The sequence below is a fragment of the Lissotriton vulgaris genome, chromosome 6 (genome assembly GCF_964263255.1).
Source record: "Lissotriton vulgaris chromosome 6, aLisVul1.2, whole genome shotgun sequence".
Lineage (NCBI taxonomy): Eukaryota > Metazoa > Chordata > Amphibia > Caudata > Salamandridae > Lissotriton > Lissotriton vulgaris.
In genome coordinates this window covers 1,358,944,714-1,358,972,265 of record NC_141694.1, presented here as the reverse complement: position 1 = coordinate 1,358,972,265, position 27,552 = coordinate 1,358,944,714, and the positions used below count along the sequence as shown (strand labels likewise).

At 47.2% G+C, this 27,552-nt stretch overlaps 1 protein-coding gene across 2 annotated transcripts in view; it reads left to right on the top strand.

Moving 5' to 3' along the window:
- USP34 (ubiquitin specific peptidase 34) overlaps nt 1–27,552 on the top strand; it is a 2,709,276-nt gene that overhangs the window by 2,575,148 nt on the left and 106,576 nt on the right. For both annotated transcript variants that reach the window (XM_086927486.1, XM_086927485.1), the window contains exon 74: nt 1,983–2,106. In XM_086927486.1, the coding sequence (XP_086783612.1) occupies nt 1,983–2,106 (124 nt within the window). The remainder of the gene's footprint in view (nt 1–1,982; nt 2,107–27,552) is intronic.

The following is a 27,552-nucleotide window of genomic DNA, read 5'->3' as shown; positions in this document are numbered from 1 at the left end:
AGTGTGTCCTCCACCTCCTTTGCTTCACTGAATCTGCTCCTGTCCTGCTTGTGGACTGGGGGACGGACATCCCTACACGTTAGCTTGTTTGGTCAGCATATCTTTGAGGTTGCGATCCTTTTTTCCACGCAGTGCAGAAATGGTAGTCTCTGTTCGGGCCCCCCAGTTCGTGAACTCCTAGGAGCCGTAGTCAAGACCACGTCTTCCTTGTTCTCCTCGGCTCTTTGTCAGGAGTGCTCCCCGGGAAATACTACACCTACTCCGCCAATCTGAATGTCGAAGTCTGCCACCTCCCGGCTACTGTATAAGTTCCTCCTCTTGCTCAGCTCGACCCTCTCACTTCGGGGCCCACTCTCAGTCACGGAGATTTCTGCACCTCTTCTGTTTTCTGGATGTTCATTCGACCTCCACCAACCTCCTCTGTATCCCCTGTCTCTGGTGTACTCGTGTCAGGCGTGGCCCCTCTCCATTCCTTCTCGCAGACCTTCACGGCCCGCACCTTTACATCCGCGCTGCCGCACCACGAAGTCCCAAAAGCACCGCCGCTGACTCTCCGTGTCCCACTTGTCGCTCTTGAGGGCCAGACCTGCTTTATTTTTATTGCCTTAGCTCGGGTCCCTGTCCACGTTGAGCCCCATTCAGACCAATGGCGCAGTCACTGATCAGGACCCGACACCAGCTCCAACTGGCCCCCCCTGCTCAGCATGCAAGTTATTCGGGGACCGGGCGTTTGGTGGCAGGTCCCCTTCAGCACCTCTCTCCTCTTAGAGTGCTCTCCCTGCTGCTGGTTGAGGGCCTACTTTGTGTTGGAGCCTAGGGCTGTTCTCTCCTTCTTCCCCTTCAGTTCCGGGGTCCGGACTCAAGATTCTGCCGGTTCCCGCTCAGTCTCCATGATGGCAGCTGCCCCCGGAGAAGTGTATCCGCGCTGTCCACTTCCACTGTGCATTTACTGACTACGCACCTCCTTCCACCTGCTCACGCCGTCCGAGAAAGGGAACGTCATCCTACCGGGGCCCGTGAGGTGCAATCTCGCCCCTCCACTAAATTAATTCTTTTGGCTCACTATGCCGGGGTCGGACTGCAGCCACCACACATTTCAGACCTGCTGCAATTTACAGTCCAGTGAGTCTGAGCTCCACCGCACTGCCTTGTCTCTCTGAGCTCTCCACTATCCCACGGAGAGCTCAGCCGCCATCTTGCCCTGGCTCGAGCGTCCTCTGCTCTCCAGCTCTTGCTCTGCCGACACGGGTACACTTGCTTCATTAAGCCGATCGCTACACTCCCTGTACCTTCCCACTTTTTCGTTCGTGTGTACAGGCAGTGTTCCCAACTAATTACGACCCTGCGGGCGGATGGGAGCGGGGAGACAAGCAAAACATGTCTCACCCGATCGCCGTCTTGTGGCCTCTTTTTAACATGTAAAAAGGTTTCAAGTTTGGAATCTGCACACTGGTTCTACCAATTGTTCACGCACCATGTCTGAGGCCACAGAGAGAAGCAAGAAACTGACATCTGTACGCAGGGATGGCGCCTCTGTGTGGCTGTGCTTTGTCACTACTGTGGCAGTATGGAGTTAATGCGGTGCTGCATGGCACCTTCCAGCTACACGCATGCGCATCACTAGAGAAAACTTTTTTGGTTGCAGTCTGGCGACGTGGGAGTATTCTAAGGTGAAGAATCTTTGGTTAGATAAGGTCTCCACCGGAAAGGCATTACTGAAGGTAAGTGACTTGTTCATGGATGTCATGGTCTAATAATACACTATGTACATTGGGTGTTGTCCATAATGATGAAACAACAACCTAATGGAATCCGCCTTCTATAGTGGATGATGAGCAAATCCTTACTTATGTACTTCTAGTTTCATTGGCATAGCTATATTTCATCAACTATAAAGAGACATTGCTTTGTCCACCCTTTAGATTACATTTATAGTACTTTTATCACTAGAAACATTTTGTGCCTGTTATTTCTCTTTTCAGGGCAAAGATGAGGTGTATGATCGCATGCTCCAAGATTACCTTTTGTCTTATCATCAGTTTATACATCTGCTCTGTAGAGTTGCTCTGAACTGTGAAAAGTTTACTGAAACTTTAATAAAGCTGAGTAAGTATGTGAACAATAATTTTTCCTCCGTCATTTAGTTTACATTTGACTTTATTGATGACTTTATTAATGACTGTCTGCACATTGACTATTTTGTGTGGCTCATGTAAGGTTTTATGCAGGAGATAGTAATCGGTTGCTATCATTATCAAGCAACACATTCTCCTACGAATGAAAACCTATAAGAATATGTAGTGAGTTATGTTAAAGTTTATTAAATATTTTTTTGTGTTGGTTAATTTGGCATTTAGGTTTCAAAGTGTTGGCAGTGGTTAGCAGGCGCGTAGGTACCAGTGGTGCAGCAGTACCGGGCCCATTAAGCCCTAATAATTGCTGTGTTTCCTACCCCAGCAGCAGTCAAATGAGCCATTTTCCTTGCTTGCACCAGGGCCCATAGCATCCTTGCTACGCTACAGGGCCTGAAGGAAGTCTTGTTTAATGTGGCACTTGATGTTCTTTGATGTGGCCCTGTGTTTTTTTCCCCAACCTTGGTAATAGAATTTAGTTTTCACAATCACACATTTTGCTGTAGGCTCCTGATAACTGCAAGTTGTATGACACTGAAATGGATGTGATAGTCAAAGGTTCAAGAGTGTTTCTCTTTAGGAACCATTTAAACATTTTTGCAGTTTCTCTGAACTAGCCTGTGATTGCTGTGAACTGATTCAACCCTTAAAATCGAAAGAAATCCTTTAGGGGGCATAGAAGACAGTAAAAGATTCCTTTTGAGGACCAACCTGTTGCTGACCCTCTAGCAATAGCCCAGAGGTGTACACGTATTAAGGAACCTTTTCGGTCTGATTAAGACATGTTTGATTATGCCCAAACTTTATTTTAGTTTTGATGATTTTAGAGGTTGATAGCCTTCTGCCCTTTTTATTATACAGACGCTAGGCTTTATTTAGACCTTCAGAATGGCATTAGTTGTGATATTTCTTCTAAAGGTGATATTCCCTTTCCTGCAGACTTCTGAGGAGCTTTGTAGATTTTTTTAAGTGGATGCCTGTGAAAAAAATCATATTTGTGTCAATCAGTCCACAGGCAGATAGATGAACACTATAGGCCCATGCTTTCCAATCTGAAATTCTTGTTGATTCGTGAATGACCAGACATCTTAGTGGTTGAAGCATCTTCAGCAAAATTGAACCTCAATGCTTTTACTACTGCTTTGCATTCCATGAGTCAAAACACCTGGACTCCATGGTGGTGCTAAACCTTTGCTTCGGTCATCCGTGCCCTATGCACAGCCATTTCCATTTGCCTCCTCAGACTGTATGTCCATATTCTATGGGAAATAGCAAAACTGTCAACAGTTAGCCCTGTAGATTACATCGAAAGTCAATTTTTTTAAATGATTGTAGACATACTTGATGCTTTGAACTTGATTCTGCAATGTATATCTGATAGAGACATCTAGCTGCAAATTCCTTAACTTAGAATATCCCCAGGCGTGAGATTGGATCTGGAAAATTTTTTGCAGCAGCACCTCTGTTTGCCGGGGGACGGCGCCACACAACCCCGCCCTGACATTGTCCTTGTACGTGACATCAGCTGGGTCATAGAAGTCTCTCCCAACGCTCTGACGTCAGTTTCCTTCTTTTACGCGTGCAACGCGGATCTGGAGTGAGCTCCTCTGGCCTGTTTTCATGCCTCATTTTCTACGCTTCGCATCGGGAACAGTGTGCGATGCCTTCGGGCTTCAAATCTTGTAATTCTTGTTTAAGGCAGATGTCCGCGGCAGACCCGCATCTTAATTGTATGTGGTGTCTGGGCGAGCACCATGACTCCACGGACTGTGAAGCCTGCCAACGTATGAAACTGAAGTCTCAGCGAGAGCGCCGTATGAAGCTTCTATCGGTACGGCTGTCCCAGTCGGAGTCTACGTTGACTGCAGGTCCCTCTACTGTCCGGTTCCACCATCGATCGCTCGCTGGGGTCCGGGGCCATCGTTCTCCACTTGGCAAGTCGAGGCGCTTGTCGCCTAGGTCATCGACCTCACCTTCTTCTGTTGTCAGGGGCTCTGGTTCCCAGAACTTTCCGGACGTGCGCTCCCAACGGTCGTTCCCCCTCTAACCGCCCTTTCGGGGTGTGCGGGCGACCTAGGTCCGAATAGAGGCCTATGCTATGGCCCTGCAGGTCTCCCTTGAGTCCTCTCCCGTTCCTCTCCCCATCCTCAGAACATCCCCCTCTTGTGGGGTCTTCGATGGACTTGCCGGTGGGTTCTCACCCTGCACCAATTGAGCCCTTGCCTCCCAGGAACGTCGGAGATGTGGTGTTGTTAGGGCGCGGCCCGGCCCGGCTTGGTCCCCCTCTACGCTCCGCATGGAGTCGTTAGGGTATGGCCCTCCTGGGTCCCCCTCTTCATTCCACGGCACCTCTGCCACTCTGCATAGCCCTGCGGGGCTCCCTGTGGTGCCGCAGGTGGTTGCCCATGCTCATAGCCTTGACTTGAGCACACTCCAGCCTTCCGGGCAGGCGGCCGCTTGTCCGGAACTGGGGTCGGCGCCGCCTCCGCTCCTTTCTCCGGAATCGGAGCCCGCTCTGGATGAGGCAGAGCCAGAGTGGCTTACAAACTAATTATCAAGATAACAATGGGTCAGGAGAAAGAAACTATCTGGAAAACTGGGTTTACTAAAGGGTACAGTCACGAAGTCCATAGAGAATGATACGTAGTGACAATCAATGATTCCCATCAGATACCCATCCTGTACCGCCCTACATCATTTGGGATCCTTCACCCGAAGGAAGTGATGTTCATCCACTATGGATTGGGTAAACTGTAGAATAATCTAGTGGAAGGGAACTCAGATGTAGTAGCTCGATTGAATGGCATCAGGGGATAAACTGACTAGCAGTGCAAAAAATGTGGTTAAAGTAACAGTGCTAAGTGTGAAAGTTAGTTAAGATTGGGTTGTGGAAGTGGAAAAAATATTTTAATAGTATCCTATCCACACCCAAAGATAAAAACTGTGCAAAGTAGTGTTAAACAAGTAACTACTCAGATGGATTCTAGGTCGACATGTTTCTGCGGTGGGCATGGAGTCTAAAGATCTCCTCCGGCTTCATCAGGACCATGATAATAATGCTACTGCGTGATGTAAACAAATAAGATAAAATGAAATTGTATCACCTGGAATTCGCCTGTTCAAAGGATCCATATGGTCATAAAATGACAGTGGACGAACAAGCAAACATAACAGAAAGAGAAAACACACAGTTATTGACGATAGTTTGCAAAACACACACTGTATGTAGTTAGTTATATTAGCCAATTGTATTATTGGTCACTGGGTCCTATTTATTAGACCATTGTATAATTGTCATCCTATCTGAGACAGAAATTGACGGATATGTTGATATCCACTCACCCAATTTACGGGGAATACACGCCCCACCTCACCTGACTACAGCGCAGGTATAAACGGAGCACCGCTCTAAGGGAAGAGAGGAAGAAGGAAAAATAAAGGAGAGACTAAAGAACTGTATAAATTGCATAAGTTGAACCATGAGGTTGTTTTTTTGTATATACACTATCTTAGCTGATATGCGTGTAATCGAATGCACTATGGGCTTTAAATGTTCTCAAATATTTATAAGAGACAGCAATATAAGCTTAAATGCTGCTCTATGTGCGCTCATAATTGAGAACGCGGGCTCGAGCTGCCCGATAGTTTTTGTAATCGCATGCACTATGGGCTTTAAATGGTCGCATACTCAAATGTTTTTAAGAGACAGCTATATAAGCTTAAATGCTGCTCTATGTGCGCTCATCATTGAGAACGCTGGCTCGAGCTGCCCGATAGTTTTTGTGAAGATAACAGCCCTTTTCTCAATAATGATGGTATCCCGGAACTAACTTCCTATGTTGCATGTAATGACTGAATTATCCACTTCACTAATATTTTTAATCCAGAAGGGACACCCCTAGTTGCATCAACTACTGAGGCCTCATCTTGGACACCTTTACCCCTGGGAGTAACCCTGGAGGAAGGTCATGAAGGGCTCTCTAATAGTAAGGGGGGGGAAGCTCCGGGCCCGGATGGGGTCCCCATTGATTTATTAAAAGCTGAACCGAATCTGTGGGCTCCTATTCTGGTGAGGACTTTTAACTGTGCGGCAGAAGGCAATTTTCCTCCTTCCTGGGGCCAATCAGTTATCATTCCCCTATTCAAAAAAGGTAGCAAATCCGAGGCCTCCAATTACCGTCCGATCTCTTTGTTGGACGCCTCAGTAAAGGTCATGAGCAGGATTCTGCTCAAAAGGTTAGAAACCTGGGCAACTGATTCGAATATTTTAACAAAAGTGCAATATGGCTTCAGGAAAGGTATGGGCACTTTGGAGCAATGTGTTAATTTGGACCTCATTATTAATAAATATACTGTAGCCAAAAAGGGCAATCTTTTTTTATGTTTTGCTGATTTGAGCAGCGCGTTTGATTTAGTTAATCATGCTATTCTTTGGGAGGTTTTGCTAGAGTCAGGGGCACCGAAGGAAATTGTCAATTTTTTAGCCAGGCTTTACGAGAAACTCTCTTGCAAGGTCCGCTATGGTACCCTCGGCGAATGCACCCCATTCCTCAAAGTCTCAAGGGGAATTCGCCAGGGATGCGTTCTGGCCCCTCTTTTATTTTCTCTTTTTATTAATTGTGTTGATCGTACCCTGGCCGATATTCCAGCAGATGCTCCTTTGATTGGAGGTAAACCTGTCCCACTCTTACTATACGCGGACGACGCTGTTCTTTTATCCCGCACCCAGATTGGGCTACAGCGCCTAATCGATAGTTTTATGCTGTTTATTCAAAATAGGAGGCTCTGTGTGAATAAATCCAAGACCTATGTTATGTCATGCGGGCAGGCTGTAAATAAACCGAAGCATAGCTTTTTCTTGGATAGCGATAAAATGACACACGTTAAATCTTTCTGTTATTTGGGAATCACTTATACCAATAATGGGTCATGGACTTCTGAGTTCGACAATATCAGACTGAAAATGTTGCGGACTACCAGCAGTATATTTCGATTGGCATCTAAACTTGGATCGAGAAGCATCCCAGATATGATCAATATATATAACATCCGCTGTGTTTCCTCCGCACTGTATGGGGCGGGTGTGTGGGGCCATAGTGACGGTCCTTCGCTCCAAAAAGATGAAAATAAGTTTTTAAAGAGACTGTTATGCGTCCCTTCTTCTGCCTCTGTACTATTAATTCACGATGAGGTAGGGATCGAGTTTATATCTGACTTAGCAGCTGTTCAGCCACTTTTATTGTGGCGTTCTATTTGGGCTAAGCCAGAGACTCGATTCACTCAAGAGATTATTCTTGACTGTATAGGTTTGGACCACTCGTCACATATACAGTGGCTGAGATACATTCAATCCTGGTATAAATTTTTATTTGATATTGATGTTTTCCTTGATCCTGAACTGGCAGTCGCAATTCCCAAAAAATAAATCAAACAAACATTTTTAAACTTTAAAAAGGCAGAGCGAGACAAAGTGCACAGTAAGTTAGCCACCGTGAAGTTCTATAAGGAATTGAATTTAACTCCGGGGCTTCAAACTTACCTTGTGAACATGTCTCGTCCTTCCCACCAATTTGTACTAACTCGAGTCAGATTGGGTATTGTACATCACCTTGTTGCGTTCCCAACCCAGAAAGTTAGATCTGAGACTCCCTGCCCGTGTGACAATACTTCACGACAGAGCTGTAGCCATTTTTTACTTTTCTGCAAATTTTACCACTTTTTAAGGGTAAAATATCTAAAGCCGATCTTTATAAAATATAACATCCGATCTTCAAAGACTGCTTTGATACTATTATCCTCTCTAGAGAATGTGGACATTTGTTTTTTTGTTGCCACTTTTATTCTGAAATGTACAGCTGCCAGGAAAAGTATAGTGTTGCCATAATCTTATACATACCTGTCTGTACATAAATGATTTGTATATGCTGTATATAAAACATTTTTAACTTTGTATTATGCCCGTTTTACGCTCTTTGAGATGTACAGCTGCCAGGAAAAGTATAGTGCTGCTATTATTTTTATACATTCCTGTCTGTACACAAATGTTTTTTGGTAACGCAGAATACAGAAATTATTAACCCCGTATTATGCTTACAGTATGTTACGTATGGTCCTTTTTCATACATTAAATTAACCCTCCTGTGTTCATTCGAGCCATTCGGACCCTTGTTTTAAATGTACAGCTGCCAGGAAATATCACTTTGTGTGACAAATATATTTTTTTCTCCTGTCTGTACACATATGATCTTTTGCATAGTTTTTATACTGTTTATATCTCTAAATCATCAACTGTTGCCCATTATTTGTCTATATATGTTCCCTTCTTTTTTTATGCATTATCCCTGTGTACATTCTGAGTCATTTTTTGCATCATTATATATTTATGGAACTGTTTTTTAATGTTCGCTTGTATGATTTGTACTTTCAAATCGAATAAAAGCTTATGACTTGACTTGTGAAGATGATTCTTTTCTCAAACGCCAAAATTAGCAAGAATGCGTGGCTAAAGCACAGGATACGCTGGAGACAATACGCAGATCCGGCTATCTTCGTCTCCTTGCAGAAGCAGGCTGCGAGGTGAAGGGCAACACACTGTCACGCGCCTATTTTTAAAGGTGCAACAGGAAAGCAGAACATTTGTTGTGGCTCCCGGCTCGCTTACCTGTCCGTCGGTACCCTGGACATCCGTCTAGGCTGTCATGGAGGGAGGTACCTAGACGGGCAGGAAGCGGCCAATTAAGCACCATGATCGCGCGCGATGGAGTCACGCGATGACGTTAAATGGTGTCACGTGATAATACGTGAAAACGCCAAAAGTTTAATGGGATATGTAGTTCGAACGGGCAAGATCGGCGTGCAATATGTAAACAAATAAGTACCTCTTGCGCTAGGAAAAAACTTCATAGGTAGGTTGACTCGTACACGCGTATGTTATGGCTATGTATATGAATGTAAGGGAGATGGTGCCTTAAGTTACATAAGCGCTATATGGTGCATGCACACCAAAATGGATGATATGTATGACTCATTTCCAGTATTATCGCAAGGATGTTTTAAAACAGATTCTCACAAACTTCATTTAGTGATAGCGAAAGATTTATGAGCGCCTGACTTTAAACAGACAGTTGTATGTTCTTATGTATGCGCTCAAAAAAAGACTGTGAGTGGCGATTAGTCAAACTATATCTGTTGGTGAATCAGATTACCTCAGCTTATAGATCAGAATAGTGTGTACACCTGCCTGTTGGTATTCATGATGTTACTTCGGTGACATATTTCCACCGTTGGATTCACTTTGTTTATGTAACTATTCCTGTGGAGCATGAATCCAACGACCAGCTCTACCTCCCTCATTTGATTTTTATATAGTCTAGGCAGCGTGCAGCTGCGGGAGTACAACCCCTGACTCTCTTCACAACACATAAACACATAAACTAGGTAAACTGTAAGCCACAGCGGTCAACTGAATATGGAGGACGAACATGGCCTTACCTTTGGCGAGGATGAAATCGATAGAATCCTGGCAGATCCAAATCCCTTTGAGGGACTCAGTAACACCGAAACTGGACTGAGTATGAACGACTGGAATGAATTGGTAAAACTAAGACGTAATCAGATCAAAGCAGCCCTACATGGTCTGATAATGACGGGATATCTGAGGAACAAAATGGGCCCCCCTGGTTTGATTGTAAAAAACGAACCTTTCATCTTCCAGACAGACATGCAGTTCAAGAAGGAGTGGTCATTGATCTCATGGCACTGCACCAGGGACTGGTTGGTCCTAATCATAAAAACGGCAACCAGAACTACCCAAGAACTGAAGATCGAAATTGATAAGATTGAAGTCAAACTAAAAACATATATATCAACCGAGGATTTAAAAGCCAGATTAGACGAACTTAATCAACAAATGACGGAATTTGAATTTAGCCTGAAACAAAGCAAACTCAACAAATTGAGTAAAGATAAAGATAAATTCACCCCAGAAGGAGCATACCCTTACACTAGGGCTGACTATGTAGCCACGAACAGAAGCAATGATACTGATAGTGATGGGTCAGACACCAGCTCCAACAGCTCAAATTCTAGTGGGGGAAAAGGAAACCGTCAGAATAGAGGTGGTTGGAGGCAGAGAAGGCAACAGTTCCCAAGACAACGAGGGTGGAGAGGATACCAACCCCAATATCCACAGTACATGGGACAAGCACCTTTCCAACCATTTCAGTTTAACCACCCACCGAATGTCCAAGGATACCCACAATGGAATCCAGACTTCAATGGGGGTTTCTTCGGTCCACAGCCTTTTTTAGGGTCCCGCCCTGGGAACCGTGGAAAGAACCGGAAAGGCAACAATGTAACTTGGGAAGACAAAGGCCAAGAGAACCCACAACAGACCAGGAGCATGACGGGCTCCCTACCCAATCAAGCTTCAACCAGCAACCAGAGAGGGACCTAGTGGTCAATCTGACTTCAAAGCCACTAACGACAACAGAACGACAGGTACTTAACAAAGGTTTGGGTTTCGTACCAACGCAGAGACCGGACATCTTCAAGATAAACGTGGAGATACAAGAGTTTATACGGAAGTTAAAACTACAGGCTTTCTTCCACGACAAACCACCACAAGCCCCAACAACAGATACCGGTCTTAAACCTAAATCAACCTTCACACCTCCGGACTCAACACTTCCCCTCGAAGTATTAACGTTTGAGAAAGCCATTATGACAGAGGTTAACCAACTGAATAAGTCCACCACACGGACTTTTCACAACACGACCAAGGAGGAACAAATTGCCTTGAAAACCCTGTCCGAGGATAAAAGCCTGGTGATCAAACCGGCAGACAAAGGGGGAGCGATTGTACTACAAACAACGGAGGACTATGACAATGAATGTCTGAGACTCCTATCAGACAGACGCAATTACATGGTCCTACATGAAGACCCAACTGAAAACCTCAGGACACGGATCGGAGGTATGATTGAGGAAGGCCTAACGCACGATTGGCTAAGTAAGAAGGAAGGAGAATTTCTCGAGCAAAAAAAGCCACGCATCCCATACTTCTATTGTATTCCAAAAATACATAAGAACCTAACCAAAACCCCCAGGCAGACCGATAGTATCGGGTATTGGCTCTATACTAGAACCACTATCAAAATTCGCGGATGCCTTCCTACGCCCTCTAGTACAAGCCACAAATACTTACCTGAAGGACACAAAGGCGGTCCTACAACTATTACAAGAGACAACCTTTGATCCACAAACACAACTTCTGATGTCCCTCGATGGGGAAAGCCTATATACCAGCCTTCCTCATGACGAAACATTGATTATCATAGAGGAAGTCCTTTTCTCGACACCTTGGAGATACCAAACACCACGAGGGTTGGTTATGGAATGCATTTCACTGGCCTTACAAAGAAACTTTTTCCAATACAAAACAACGCTGTACCAACAATGCCATGGGACTAGCATGGGAAGCACCTTTGCTCCGAGCCTAGCCGGTCTCTATGTGCACCATCTCGAGACCAACAAGATCCTCCATGATCAAAATCCATACAGGGCCAACATAAAATGCTGGAGGAGGTACATAGATGACATCCTAGTCATCTGGGAAGGTGATCCACAGTCAGCAGCGAGCTTTCTGGAATGGCTAAATAACCAAAACACTTTTCTAAAATTCACAAGCACAGTTTCCAACGAGACATTGGTCTTCCTGGATTTGAACATTTATGCGGAGTCAGGAGTGCTGAAGACCACCACTCACTTCAAACCTACTTCCCGGAATTGCCTGTTGAGATTCGACAGCTTTCACCCGAGACATCTCCGAGAAAATCTGCCATATGGACAGTTTTTACGCCTTAGGCGCAACTGCACAGATATTTCCGAATTCAGACAACAAGCAGACGATCTGAAAAAGAAACTCAAACAACGAGAATACCCCGAAAAAATCATCAACAAAGCGATGAAAAGGGCAAAAAACAATAACAGAGAGGCCTTACTCGAGGAGAGAACAAAAGAACCTACAGAGAATAAACGGCCAATCTGTGTGACAACATTTAACACCTTGTCAAATGATGTATCTAAGATTGTAAACAAACATTGGCGAATACTAACTTGTGGCGAATTGACCTTTGAGAAACCCATGTTCGCACATCGCAGGGGACGTAACCTTAGAGACATATTGGTACACACAAGACCAAAACCAACTACAACAGCCCTTCAACCTACGATTGGCATCCAGGGCCATTTCCCTTGCGGCAATTGCAGCAGCTGCCACCTGACTGAAAAAAGTACGAGACTTACTTTTCGAAATGGCACAACATGGGAACAACGGAGATTCTCAAATTGCAACTCAAAAAACGTCATTTACATGATCAAATGCCCATGCAACCTGGAATATGTGGGAATGACCACGAGAGCCATAAAAACACGTATAAATGAACATAAAAGCAATGTGAGGTGCAAAAAGAGCACTACCAGAATGGCAACGCATTTTCTGACCCAACAACACTGTGTCAATGATTTGAAATGGACGGTCATAGAACAACTACCCTCAGAGACCGGCCTCTTCCAGAAGGAACAACGATGGGTGTTCAGATTGGGGACCCATCTGAACGGTCTTAATGATGATGTACCCTGGAGTCAATTATCATCATAAAGGACCAACAGTTCTGATCAAAAACAAGGAGTGAATCATGGACACCACGCATGCGCGTGAAACACTCACTACCTTCAGGCATGTGCACATGCAGTAACTCAACTGCACATGCGCCGTCTATACTGCAGACACTAACCTCAGGCCGGCGCAGGCCGAAAACACACACATGAGCCCTGTATGGTCAGGAAGCGGATGCTCCATACATGGTCATACAATCAGTGGCAGGTAACACCCCTAATTAACCCACCCTTACATGCACCAATCAGGATGAAAAGGTATAAATACTCAGAACCACATCCTAACTCCACATCAACGGCGCAGCGTGCGGCGGTAAGACGGTGACCAAGGAGTCCTGTGCTTGTGAGTATGATACAGAACATACGACCTAAGACAATCGTCCACAAACGTAAGTGTGACAGACTGAACGATTACAGCTACATTATTATCCACCACAGATAGCCATTGAAGCAACACCCCGGCGTCCTGACTATGCTCATGAAGCCTACAAGAAAGCTTCACAAGTAGGAATACCTCTTACAGTACACCCTAGTACTATATGTGTTAAATGTTGTATGTGTTGTGAGTCCGTTTTTACAAAGCTTATAAAATAAGCATATGGTATGGTTCCTGGTGACTGCACCTGTTTGAACTACCCGCTACATGGGTAACCATTAGTTGTGATTTTTTGTCTTTCTACAGGTCATTGTGCTTGTAGCAGACCGCTGTAGGCACACTTAGCCTAATATTAAATTTAATATTTTCACTTTTCTGTAAATACACACATTTTTTAACAAGACGTGAGTAGGGAGGGGAGGTTGTGCCCCCGTCCTGAGGAAGGAGCTTGTCTCCGAAACATGTCGACAACAACGCACACCAGAGGTCTTGTTCATTATACAACTTAGACCTCAATCTGCACTTCTTTTAACAGTACCAGCCAGAGTCCAGAATAAATTTTTCTTTCACACTCTAGTGCCAGGTACTTTTTAATAATTTTTCTCACTACACACACCCCCCACTCACTCTTTATATACCCCACACACTGGACACCACACATAGTCAACACTGCAAGTGCTCCCGCGTAGTCGTAGGTCGCAGCACGCCGAATCCCGGTAGAGGGGTGCGAAGACCCCGATGATGAAGCATGACACCAAGGGGCCTTTTGGTGTGTGAGGGGTATTTTTCAAAACTCTGAGTGCTTCAATCACTTTTGATCACTCTTGTCCCTCTCCCCTGTCGGATTCACTTTGTTTATGTAAATATTTCCACCGTGATCATGGCATAACCTGGCTGAGAAACACAGTCACCCACCGAATGGCATGAGATGTAAAGCAGTTATCATGCTAACCGTAAATATTTGTTGGATTTACAATGACATCCACGGGATGTCTTCGTTCAATCCCGTCTTATCTGTCTGCAACTTGTACACCCATCTTTGTTCTCTTTTGAAAAGGAATGTACTTATGTCTGAGATGTGAGCGGGGATTACTGGTTGTTCCAGAACGGTCCAACTTAAGTCTGTGGGTAGATGTTGTGCTGTTAGGAAGTGATTGGTGAGTCTGGTTGCTTGTTTACTACACCGTATTGAACTCTTGTGTTCCGATATTCTTAACTTCACTTTGCGAGTGGTCATGCCCACATACCTCTTCTTGCATGGACAGTTGATTAGATATATGAGATTAGCACTATTGCAGTTTGTGAAACTGCGTTGTTCCCAGGCTCGTTCCGTGCCAATATCAATAGTTGTAGATCTTGATGTTTGGGGGCATGCTGCACATTGGCCGCAAGGGTGATGTCCCGTGACTGCAGGCATGTTCCACAAGTTGCCAACAGCTCTAGGGATCTCACTCCTTGGTCTTGTGTGGACTAGTTTATCCTTCAAATTTTGTCCCCTTTTGAAAGGAAAGAGCGGGGGAGGCAGTGTATCCTTGCCGGTATTGAGAATGCCCCAATGTCTCTTGACAATTTTATGTAATTTGGTTGGAAAGCATGCCGAAAGTACTGACGCATGTCATGCGTTCAGTCTTAGGTTTAGGAGGCAGAATTTCTAGTAAGCTGGCTCTGTTGTTGTTGGCCGCCCGTTTTTTTGATAGATGAATCAATCTTTTGGGGTATTCCTTGTTTGCCAGGTCTTGTGCTAAACCCTTTGCATGTGTCTCAAAGGATGTACGATTGGAGCAATTTCTTTGTATGCGTAAAAATTGCCCGTAGGGCAAGTTGTCACGCAGAGACTTCGGATGGCAACTATTGTAATTGAGCAAGGAGTTGCGCGCCATCGGTTTACGATAGAGTTCCGAAGCCAAACCAGTTGGTGTGCTGTGGATTAGTAGATCCAGAAAGGCCATCTATGAGCATCATATTCCATAGTAAACTTTAGGAATCGGTTTCTCTGATTCAGCCATTCATGGAACTCTTTCAACTGTGTTATAGTGCCACGCCACACGACGAAAATGTCGTCTATGTAACGTTTCCATGTACGCAGACACCTAAGGTGGGGGTTGGTGTCTGGGAACACGTGTTCCTGTTCAAAGTGAGGCACGTACAGATTAGCGAGACTAGGGGCAAAAACGCTGCCCATACTAGTCCCGCTAATCTGCAAGTAAAGAGAGTCCTCAAAGCTGAAGAAATTTTCTGTCATCGCCAAGGTGGCCAGAGTCATAATCACATTGACTGGTGTTATGGAGTGGAGATCTCTGGCTGACAATAGTGCCTCTATGACTTCTAGTGTCTCTGTTTGTGGTATTGACGTATACAGGCTCTCCACGTCAAATGACACCAAGATGTCAGTTTGTATATTGAACTCAATACTAGGTAATAGCCTCAAGACATCTTTGGTGTCCATAAGAAAAGTCGGCATTTCTCGCACCATCGGTTGTAAGAAAACGTCGACGAAAGTCGAAAGAGGTTCAAGGAGTGAACCTATCCCAGATATTATGGGACGTCCCGGGGGTGGGCGTTGGGTCTTGTGAATCTTCGGTAATTGATAGAAATATGGTACTGTTGGGTTGGCTGTGCGGAGGAATTGTCCTTCCTTTGGAGTAATCCACCCTTCAGTCGGTGCCTCTTCAACGATATGCATAATTGCATTTGTCAGTCGCTCTGTTGGGTCTACTGAGAGTTTCTTGTAAGACCTTGTGTCATTGAGTTGGCGTAGGCACTCCCCGCGATAAGTGTCCACATCTAGAATCACTACAGCTCCCCCCTTATCTGTAGGTTTGACTATGATCAAAGGATTTTCAGCAAGTGCCTTTATTGCATCCTGTTCCTGTCTGAAAAGATTATAAAAAACCTTTTGTCTGGTTTTGAACAGTTCTTGTAGATCGTGATCAACCGCCTCCTCGAATGTTAAAACCTTAGGTGGTAAACCTAAGGTTGTAGGATTGAAGGTGGAGGGTCTTTTTAAACCTGTATTGTCATTAGAGCTACTTTGCTCTATTCCTTTTGACTTATTGGCAAACATATAATGGAGTCTGAGCTTCCGATAAAATGTGCCCATTTCTATCTGGGCCTGAAAAGGGTCAGTCATATTCGTAGAAACAAAGCCTAACCCTTTGTTTAGTGTTTGTTCCTGAATATCCGTGATTTGGTGAGAACTCAGATTGACAACTAGACTGGAGCCGCTGAGGTCCCTGCTTGATCTTGCGGGATCCTCTTCCCACTCCTCAGGTCCATGGTCGGGGGGGGGGGGGGTGGGTTCCACCGGACTTGTCCTTGGCGGGGTGTTCTTTGTCTACCCCGACCTCTCCTGCCTGACCCTAAAAAAGACTGCTGGCTGTAATCTCCAAAAAATTGTGGTGGGCCATAGGGATTCATCATTGGTGGATAAGGGGATGGCCCCCATGGTGTCGGTTGCCACCAAGGTGGACACTGGGGTTGGGCAAAGCCTTGGTTGTAACCTCTCCAACCTCTCCTGTTATTGCCTCTCCCTTTTTGTTTATATGATGAATTACTGGTACTGGACCCATCCGAGTCACTGGAGGCACCATCTGAGCTGGAGCTCCCATAGTTGGATGCTCCCTTTTGTCCATTTCTTGTGTTCACTGGGGGTGCAAAGTCCTCACTGGTGTATGGGTAAACTTTGTCCATTGCGAATCTAGCCAGATCTTTTTTAAACTTTTCTAGTTTCGTGAACAGAATAGAGTCCCTGAACTCCTTGCTAGATTTATTTCCATCCTCTTGTTGTTTAGAGAACACCTTACTCAAAGAAATGGTAGTTCTAATTTGACCCTCTAGAACTTGGATCTCCACTAATATTTTGTCTGCAGTTTTCTTAGCGGTTTTGATAATAAGCACTAGCCAGTCACGTGTACATTTCCACGCTATAAGCGACCAGTCATTAAGGAAATCCTTATCGTCTAAGAAAAGACGAGGGACATTCCCCACGATTAGTCCACTAGGGGCACAATTGCCTCTCAAGTATTCTGCCATCACTATTTCATGCACACAAACCCTGGCTTGTTTTTTTTTAAGAATTAATACTTTTCAGAGCCAGAGTGGCGCCGTAAAATTGCCTCGGCGACTTCTTCTTCAGAGGGGGAGTTTGTTATAGTTAAGGCGCCGACTCGGCAGCCTCCTGCGTCGAGTCCGCGTCTGACGAGGCACAATCGGCACCGACACGTGTCGTTTCAACGCCGAGTTCTGTATTCTTCTATAGAGGCCTCTGGAGAGGGTTCAGCGCCGCCTGAGCTAGTGCTCCCAATGCCCCCCTTGGAATTTGTGGAGACCCCTCAGGAGCTCCTAGATCCGGCAGGCCGTTCGCCTCCCCAGGAGCCTCTTCAGGATCCTCATTCTTCCATGGGGCTCCCTTCCGTGGGGCATTATGCGCACCCTCATTGTCTTGGGAGGGTCAGCCTACAACCCTCCTCCACTGATGAGCTGTTTTCCCCTCCACAGAGGGCTACTGAGGCTGGTGTGGCCTTTTTGAGAGTGGTCTCTTCGGCCAACCCCCTTGTCGGTGGACCCCTTGCTGGAGGTCCTCCACCGTGGTTCTGGCAATGTGGGCCACCTTTGCCTTTTGAGGGATCCCTCTATGATGCCCTCTCGGGTTCCTGGGCCCGCCCTCTTTCAGGTGATCCGCTGGCGCGCTCAGTTTTGCACCTCCACCGCCCAACTCCACATATCCCGGTCTGTCTTTTTGTGCATCCTGATGCGCAGGGGTTTGTGTTACAGACTGTTTTTCCTTCTCTGCCCCCTTTAACGCTTCCTCCCTCTCGGGAGTACAGGTGGCTTGAATCCTGGTGTAGGAATGTCTTTGCATCCACTAGTGCAGCCCTTCGGTCTTTAAATACCGTGTGTGTTTTGGCTCGGGCTACTTCTGCCCTGTGGGACTCTGCAGAGTCTTTGCTTACTGCCACCTCCGAAGGTGCTCGCTCAGATCTTCACTCCATTCGGGATGGCCACGACATGGCCAAATTCACAATCCATTCAGCCTTAGATACTGCGGATTCTTTGGGACGAGCCATGGGGACTTCTGTTGCCTTAAGGCGTCACGCTTGGTTGCGAGACAGTGTCTTCCCTGAAAATATCTGGGAACGTCTGGTTGATTTACCCTTTGATGGGGTTTTACTCTTTGATGCTCACACCGAGTCGGCGGTTCACCGGCTGCTGGCAGGCTTTTGTCCTCCCACTTAGGTCCTTTTAGGCCTGTGTTCTGTGGTACTTTATCATTTTTGCATCCATTAGATGCGCTCTGTGTTTAACATAGGCAGTGAGCCTCTAGATGCGCTCTGTGTTTAACATGATCAGTGAGCCTTACGTCTTCTTTTTATGTGGTCAATGGTGTTTACCCTTTTATTAGCATCTCTTGGATGCATTTTGCTTTTGGTTGCCTGTTGGCCTTCTGTGGCCGTGTTTCACAGGTTGCTGTGTCCTCTGCTTGTGGCTTTCAGCCGGTAGTTCAGCTCGGTAACAACATTACGGCCCGGAACTCTGTTCATGGGTTTAGTTTGTTGCTGCATTCTTTTTGACCTGGCTTTTTGCCATAAGAGGTGTCCCCCGTTATCCGGGGTAGACATACTCCATGTGGCCTACTTGTACGCTATTATATAGCCTTGCTTATCTTAATGGGCCTGGAGTTGATGTGGGCTCCATGCGTTTATTGAATGTCCGTTGTACGGTGTTCTATGTTTTTCCTTGGTGCCATCTGCTTTCGCCATGGTTATCCTTTTCTTTTGGAGATTTCATGGTCTCCTCTTCCTAAACGGCTCCTACCTGCTCTTCAATGTGCTGGGTATGGTCCGGCATATACTTTATGTTTACATGCCGGTTGCCTTGATTTCCTCTTCCTACTATGCCACCTCTTGTCATGGTTGCGCGAAGGTGGACCAATATCTCCATGTGTGGGGGAGCCCTTTTTAGGTGGTTGCAATTTGTCATAGATCCTCCTTGCTTCCACTTCCTGGAGTGTTTTCCAATGGTCATATGCTCCCTTTTTGGTGTTCGACACTATCCGTGTCTTTTTTAGTGTTGGTCTTGGATTTTAAGTCTCTTTCCACCATTTGTTGACTTGGCGTCTTTGGCCTCTCCCTTCAGAGTTGCCTACTCTTGTTAGTCCTACGCCTGTGGGACAGTTCTTCTGATGGCAGTAGTCATTAATTACTGTTGACAAGTCTATATGGTGGTTGTTCCTCCTTCTGGCTTCGTGCTGCCCGGTCCGGCACTCTTCTGTTCCTGGGTAAGCCACTTAAGGCCTCTTTTACCGTTTGCCAGATGGCATATCCTACCTGCTTCAGTGGGCTAGTGGTTGATGCTATTGCCCCTCCTTACTCTTTTGGGGCTGGGTGTGCGCTTGGCGTGCTTCTTGTCCTGCTGGCTATCTCCAATGCATTGTTCAGGTTCTGGCTTGCCTTTGGGCTTTTGCCACCGGCAGTTTCAACCTCCTTTTATAACCGGTCTGTTAGGCACTGGTTGCATCTCTTCCATTTCATTCCAAGCTTTAGTTAATGCACTTTTCGTGTGCCATTTAGTGGCGAATGATCCTTCGCTCTCTCTTTCTTCTGGGGATCATACCGTTCTACCTGTCATTTTTTATACTGTACGGTGTGGCGCCATTCTGGCATGCTGTTGGATATCTTCTATCCTGTGACTTCTGCTCTTCGAGCTGCTGGGGTTGCTGTCGGACTGTTCTGCCACAGTTTATTCCCCTTTATCTGTCACCCTGTTGACGGATCACATGCCTGGCGCTTTCTGTTGTTCTGTCGCAGACTCGCCTCCCTTTTGGGGTATGGCTATGATATCTATTCTAAGTTCAGGAATGTGCGGCTAGATGTCTTTATCAAATGTACGAGTTAATTACCTTCAGTAACAATGCATCTGGTAGAGACGTTGTCTAGCTGCAGTTTCCTTATAGCCCACCCAGCCTCTCCGTTCTGCGAGGACCTTTTCTGGTAGTGTTCTCCACTGGCCTCTTCAGTTGCCATTGGCTTTTATCTTCAGGGGGATCAGGTTGGTGCACTCCCATGGGTTCTTTCATATACAGTTAACCTCTGCTGAGGGGCTTCTTTTCTGTTACCTGGTACCTTTCATTCAAGGGATGGTTCATTTTACTTTCCAGTTCCCTTCCCTTCAGTCTGAGCTTCGGGGTCCTGGTTGTAGGAAGGTGGATACCTGACTATGGTTACCTCCAACTTTTTGCCTAGTGTTTAGCTGTTTTTTGACTTAGCCTTGGGCCCTGATTAGCAGGATCCCAGGCCAACTAACTGCTCTCACTGTAAAATGGACTCCATGTACTTTAGGTACATCTCCAATTGGACATTGGGTCACCTTATGAGCCCCTGTAGAGTGTACTATAGGTACCCAGGGCATAGGTGCATCCAAGGCCTACCAGTGCCTGCAGCAAATCTTTTGCCCCCCTGGCTGGCCCTTTAAATTGACACAAGTAGCTGATCACTCAGCTGGGGCAAGGTGGTGTAATCACCCCTTGCTTAGATATAGTATACCTATATCTAACCTTATATCTGGACACATATACACCTATAAGTCACTCCTATGGCATGCCTTAACAATCCTTGAGGCAGAGTGCTTGGTTTTATGTGAGATGGTGCTCTAGCATGAGCTGAGCCTGTCTGCAGCTTTCGGAACCATGTTCTTTAGCTATTCTGGGATATTGCCATACCATATACCATATACTCGTAAGTGCATTATAATCCTCGCGGTTACATGCTAACTATGGTTTGGCTTTATCAAAACATGTCGAGTAAGGTCATACGAATTGGAATACTACCCCCTCGCCAGTCCTGGTGACGGGGGTAGCATTCCACCCTTCTAGAGTGAGAAGACATGTTGTTCTAACTATTCCCAGTTAAAGTTAACCAGAGCCTCAGCATCACAAAATGGATGCTATTGCCACAGACACAAGTCTGACCTCCTACTGCTGGGAGTCCTTCCAGCGAGGGAGGCTTGAACAATAGGTTTCCTGCCTTGGGAGGTGCTAGCACCACCCCAGACAGGACTTTGTGTATTGGGACAGGGAGGGCTGAAAGGATTGAGACACTGCCTGGGGCACACAAGGTGTCCCATGCATAGGCCAGTTCAACCCGGTGCTGGGGCTTCCCTGCCCCAGCTCTGGCGCGAAGCTGGACAAAGGGAAAGGGGTGTAACCACCCCCTTCCCTGGTCCCACCCATAGGAGGGACTCGCAGGTAATCCAGCCCCTAAAATTGGTATATAGGTAGGAGCTGAGTCAATAGGACTTAAGATTATCCTGACTGAAACTCTGAAACGAAACTCTGGACCTTCATCACTCTACTTTGGAAGAAAACGACTGAAGAATCTCCCTTGTGGTCAAGGAGTGACCACCCTGCACAAGCAGGCACCATCCAGCGATCGACGACTTGCTTTGCCGCCGCCTCCTGCCGGAGCCCGAGCCCAGAGCCTGACAAGAACCAGATTCCCAGACATCCAACAGCCCGATCCACAGTCCCTGCAAAACTGAGACCCGTGGGGGCGACGTGAGAAGTGGGACCGGCCATCTTGAAAAGTCTGCAACCTGCTTAACTGTGCAGCCCCCGAGGTCCCCTCGAAGCTGTGCGTTGGGGATTGAGAAGCCCCAGCCCCGAGCAGCATCTGCACCGAAGATCAGCCCTGCACACTCCACGAGTTCTGCGTGGGGCCCTTTTGCATTTTCCTGCTCAATGCGTCTGCCCGGTCTCTTGCCCGTTGGCTAGTGGCCATCTTGGCGACGAAACCGAGAAACTATACCGCTGGTCTGGTTGCTCCAGACTGGCCCTTGCTTCCCTCAGAAGAAGCAGCCCCTCAGACCTTGCTGGTCTGAGTAAGAAGCCTACATCGATTCCTGCGTGTGTTGCCTTTGCCAAGGCTTGTTGCCTCCAATCTTGAAGCCTAAACTGCCAACAGCGAAGGCCTTCGTGGGACAGCTCGTGCCTCCATCCTGGTCGTCGCCGATGACTCCTGGTCCACGTGGCTGCAGAGAAAAGCTTCCCATCACCACCTGATCGCATCCCAACATCGCCTGGTTCCGTCCTGGTCACTAGTGACCCAGACTCTGTCCCCTCTGCTTTCAGGTCCTCTACATCTTCGATCCACCCTCGGATCCAACCGGACTTTTTTCTTCTGGCCGCCTGCAGCATCTTTTCTCCAAGGCTCCATAGATCTCCACGACGAAACCCAACATACTTTGGGACCTATGCACCCGCTTCCTGTGGGTTAGGTAACGCGAGTACTATGGTGCTCCTGTAGAGGTTTACATCCCTAGTGTCCTAGTTTCAAGTGGCTAAGTTCTATTCCAGTCGGAAGACTCCTAAATCTTTAACTTTATAACTTTTACGCACCCATTGACTTCAATGTAAGCACACGTGTGACTTTAGACTCTGCACACGCATCCTGTGGGCCTCCTGCTCCCTAACCATTGTTAGTACAGTGTAGCCCCAGCGATGCCCAAGGTCCTAGGCCTTACCATTGTTCGTGACGTGGTACTTATACCACTTTCTTAGTATATGGTTTAGCGGGCCACCCCGGCCTATCCATATTTGTGCAACTTTTGTCTATTCTATTAAGTTACTTGTTTTGTGCTTGTGCTTCTGTGCTCATAAAGAGTTCAGGGGTTTGTTTAGAAATAAAATACATATATATGTTCAATATATATCCTGTGTGGTGTCCTTTCATTTGGTATTAAAGGGATTGCATATGGTAAAACAGTTGGCTTCACATGCCCTCTTGAGTTTAGCTTAAGACTGCTTTTGTCCATGCTACCTCTAGGATAGCTGGTCTATAAGGTTGACTTTACAACCATCACCATAAGGGTTGTTTGGACTGGTGCAAGGTGCTCACTAGAATAGTGAACATCATATACCAGGCCAACTTCTCACAGTAACCTATAAGTCACTCCTATGGCAGGTCTTAACAATCCTGGAGGCAGAGTGTTTGGTTATGTGTGAGATGGTGCTCTAGCATGAGCTGAGCGTGTCTGCAGCTTTCGGAACCATGTCCTTATAGCTGTTATATGATATCGCCATACCATATACTCTTAAGTGCATTATAATCCTCGCAGTTAAGGCTAACTTTGGTTTGGCTTTATCCAAACATGTCGTGTAAGGTGTCATACGCTTTGGAATACTACCCCCTCGCCAATTCTGGCGACGGGGGTAGCATTCCACACTTATAGAGGGTGAAGACATGTTATTGCTGACTATCCCAGTTAAAGTTAACCAGAGCCGCAGCGTCACAAAATGGACGCTGCTGCCACCGACACAAGTCTGACCTCCTGCTGCTGGGAGTCCTTCCAGTCACGGAGGTTTGGACAATAGGTTTCCTGCCTGGGAAGGTGCGAGCACCAACCCAGACAAGACTTTGTGTATTGGGACAGGGAGGGCTGAATAGAATGAGACACTGCCTGGGGCACACTAGGTGTTCCATGCATACCCCAGTTCAAACCGGTTGCTGGGGCACTCCAGCCCCAGCTCTGGTGCGAAACTGGACAAAGGAGAGGGGGTGTAACCACCCCCCTTCCTGGTCCCACCCACAGGAGGGACCTAGTCAGTAATTCAGCCCCTTGTAGTTGTATAAAGGTAGGAGCTGAGTCCTGAGACTTTAGATTAGATCCTGACTGAAACCCCAAACGAAACTCTGGACCTTCGACATTCTGCTGAACCTGAAGACTGAAGAATCTCCCTTGTGGCCAAGGAGTGACCACCCTGGGCAACCAGGCACCATCCAGCAAATCAACGGCTTTCTTTGTCGACGTTCCCGCCGGAACCCGAGCACAGAGCCTGACAAGACCCAGACTTCCAGACCTCTCTGACCCTCTCTTCACGACTGCAACATAGCTGAGATCCGTGGAGGCGATGAGACACGTGGGACCGGACATCTTGAAAAGCCTGCAACGTGCTACCTGTGCAGCTCCCGAGGCACCCTCAAAGCTGTGCACTGGGGATTGAGAAGCCCCGATCCCGAGCTCCATCTGCGACGAAGATCAGCCCCCCACACTCCACGAGTTCTGCGTGGGGCCCTTCTGCTTTTGTTCTGCTCGAGGCGTTGTCCGGTTGCTGGCCCACTGGCTAGTAGCCTCTGTGACGACAATCCTTTGAAACCACCTCGCTGGTCTGGTTGCTCCAGACTGGCCCTTGCTTCCCTGCAAAGGTGAAGCACCTCAGACCTTGCTGGTCTGCACCAGAAGCCTTTGTTGTATCCTGCATGGGCTGCCTTTGCCCAGGCTTGTCGACTCCAATCCAGAAGTCGACCCCTCCATCTGCGAGATCCTTCGTGGGACAGCCCATATCCAGCACCTGGTCGTCGTCGACGCCTCCTGGTCCACGTGGCTGCCAAGACAAGCTTCAAGATAGCACCTGATTGCTCCTCTACGTCGCCTCGTTCCTTCCTGGTTCTACCCGGTCACTGGCTAGTGACCCAGACTCTGTCCCCTCTGCTTTCAGGTCTTCTTCATCCTCGATCCACCCTTGGATCCACCCAGACATCTTCCTCCTGGTCGCCTGCGGCATCTTTTCTCCAGGTCTCCATAGGACCCGCCGTTCGTGGGTGATGTAATGCGAGTACTTCGATGCTCCCAAGGGTATTGACTATCCAAGTGTCTAAGTCTCTAGTTGTTCCCTCCTAGCTCAACCGGAAGTGTCCTAAATCCTTCTATATCTAGCTTCTAAGTTCCCATTGACTTTGCATTGAATCCCGCGTGTGTATAAAGACACTGCACACACGCCGCCTGTGGGCCTCCTACTTCTAAACTATTGTTAAGACAGTGTAGCCCCAGCGATTCCCTAGGCCCTAGGCCTTTCCTTTTCTCGTGACGTGGTACTTATACCACTTTCTTAGTATATGGTTTGCTTCGCCCCTAGGGCCTAACCGTAAATTGTGCAACTTAACATATTTTAACTAAGTGTCTTGTTATGTGCTTTGGCCTCTGATCTCATAAAGAGTTCAGAGGTGTGTGTTAGAAATAAATACATATATATTTTATATATATCCTGTGTGGTGTCCTTTCATTTGATATTCAAGGGGTTACATATGGTAAAACAGCTGGCTTTACACACCCTCAAGAGTCTTTTAGCCTAAGACTGTTCTGTCCACGCTACCACTAGGATAGCTGGTCTATAAGGTTGACTTACAACCATCACCATAAGGGTTGTTTGGACTGGTGCAAGGTGATCACTAGAATAGTGAACACCATATACCAGGCCAACTTCTCACATTGGTGAGCAGCGGTTGGGATTAGAGCTTGCTGTTGTTTTACCACTTGTAATCTTGAGATATCATTTGAAAGATCACATAGGTACCTGTAGGTACATATAAAAACAAGTCTTAGTATACTTAAGTTCTACTGAACTTAGCTGTTGTAGAACAAAGGGCCTAGCACACCCTGACTACAACTCCTATAGAGGTTCTAGTAGGAAAACAAATAGTGTAGGTAGGTGCAACACCACACCTCACTAGACCATGTCTCAGACAGCGAACCCCAGTGGATCTCTGCCTGCAGAGTTAGATCCTGTAGGGACTGCCTCAAGATATGAAGCCTTAGCCTTCCAATAATTAAGACAACTGTGTACTTCTAGAAGGCTAAAACAGGGTTCAAACCCTACCCTCAGGTTCCTGATTGAGCTCTTAGAAGAGTATGATGCTCAACCGACACCTAAAACAGGTGCTTCAGGTAGTTCAGATGTAGTCCTGTCCTCCACAGATGATACCCCTGATACTGTAGTCCCAGAGGAGGAGGACGAGGAAGATTCTTACCATGAGGTAGACCGCCAGCTCCCAGTCAGAAGACTTAGCCAGGCTAACCTAAGCATACATGGGAGTCAATTTGGGCAGCCCCCATACAGACCCCCAAGTGGGCTTCACCAGAGGCAGAAGAGAGGAAGATCCCACTCCAGGGAATCTCGCCAATCTGATGCTTCACATGGCTCTCATGGCCCTGCTCAGAGAGAGAGACCTCTCCTCAGAGAAGGGAACATGAGGCCAGAATGAGAGAGGCTACTCTAAAGATTGAGAGGCAAGAACTTGAAGTTGCCTTGGCCAAAGAGAAGCTTGCTCGTGTTAGAGAGCACAGAGAGAGTGGGTTAGAACCCACTGGTGGCAGCAATATCCCTAAGGATAAAGATAGGTCCTATGATAATAGAAACATAAGCAAGATTGTTCCCCCCTACAAAGAAGGGGATGACATCCACAAATGGATAACTGCTTTGGAGAGGGCCTGCAAAGGGCAGCAGGTACCCCAAAGTCAGTGGGCAGCAATCTTATGGCTCTCCTTTTCAGAAAAAGGTAGAGATAAGCTCCTCACAGTTAGTGATGATGATGCTAACAATTACACTGTCCTGAAGAGTGCTCTGATTGATGGGTTTGGCTTAACCACTGAACAGTACAGGTTGATGTTCAGAGATACCCAGAAGACACAGACTCAGGACTGGACTGATTTTGTTGATTGTGCCACTAAGGCTCTGGAAGGCTGGTTATTGGGATGTCAAGTTAAGGACTATACAGAAGAGCAAATACTTAATAATTGTCAAAACCGGGCGGAGTGTGATGGCCGCAACCTGAGTAAGCTCCGACCGACCCGTGGCTAAAAGTGAGGACACAGCCTGCAGTTTTGGGCAAATTCGGACAAGGGTGACGCGATCGGAAGCCTATAGCCCTCCGGAGGGTTCCGGTACGGAATTTGCGGGGCCGTGACCCCTGGGACGCGACTGGCGAGTAATTGGAAGGCCAGGAGACTGCGCACCGCAAAATAGCGACGCCGGCGTGAGCACCAGGCTGAGGTGCGCCCGGCTCTGCGGGGGACCCCTCGGATCCCTCATTTGCTGACCTTGGCAGGCCTGGCTCCCCTGACGGGGGAACGCGACGCTGAGGGACGAGGGAGACAGCCCGTTCTTTCAATCCTGGGCTCCGTGTGGTATGGCCTAGTCGGCCTGGGAGGCGGCCTTAACTGAGCCCCCGGCTTCGGGGCCTAGCGCTGGTTGACGCCGGAGGGGGTGTGTGGCCGGATTGGTGTGGGCCCTCCCTCCTCCCCCCCTCCGGTTGAAATACTATTAAGCCTGGACCCTTGGGCACGGGGGTGCTGCGGCGGGAGGCTGCGCAGGCCGGCTCCCCTTGTGAAACCCCCTCTTCGGCCCTGTGAAGTCTGGAGGTGCCGGCTGGGACGCGGCGCTACTCGAGGCCCCGGCTTTGGGGCCTCGTGGAGCTAGGAAATCAATATTGCTGGGCATTGAGTGGAGAGGCACATGGACATAGAGGAGGTCAGTTTGGTGTGCATTTGAAGCCGGCAACGCTGCGCAGGCTGACCTCCCTCCACCCCGCGTCTTCC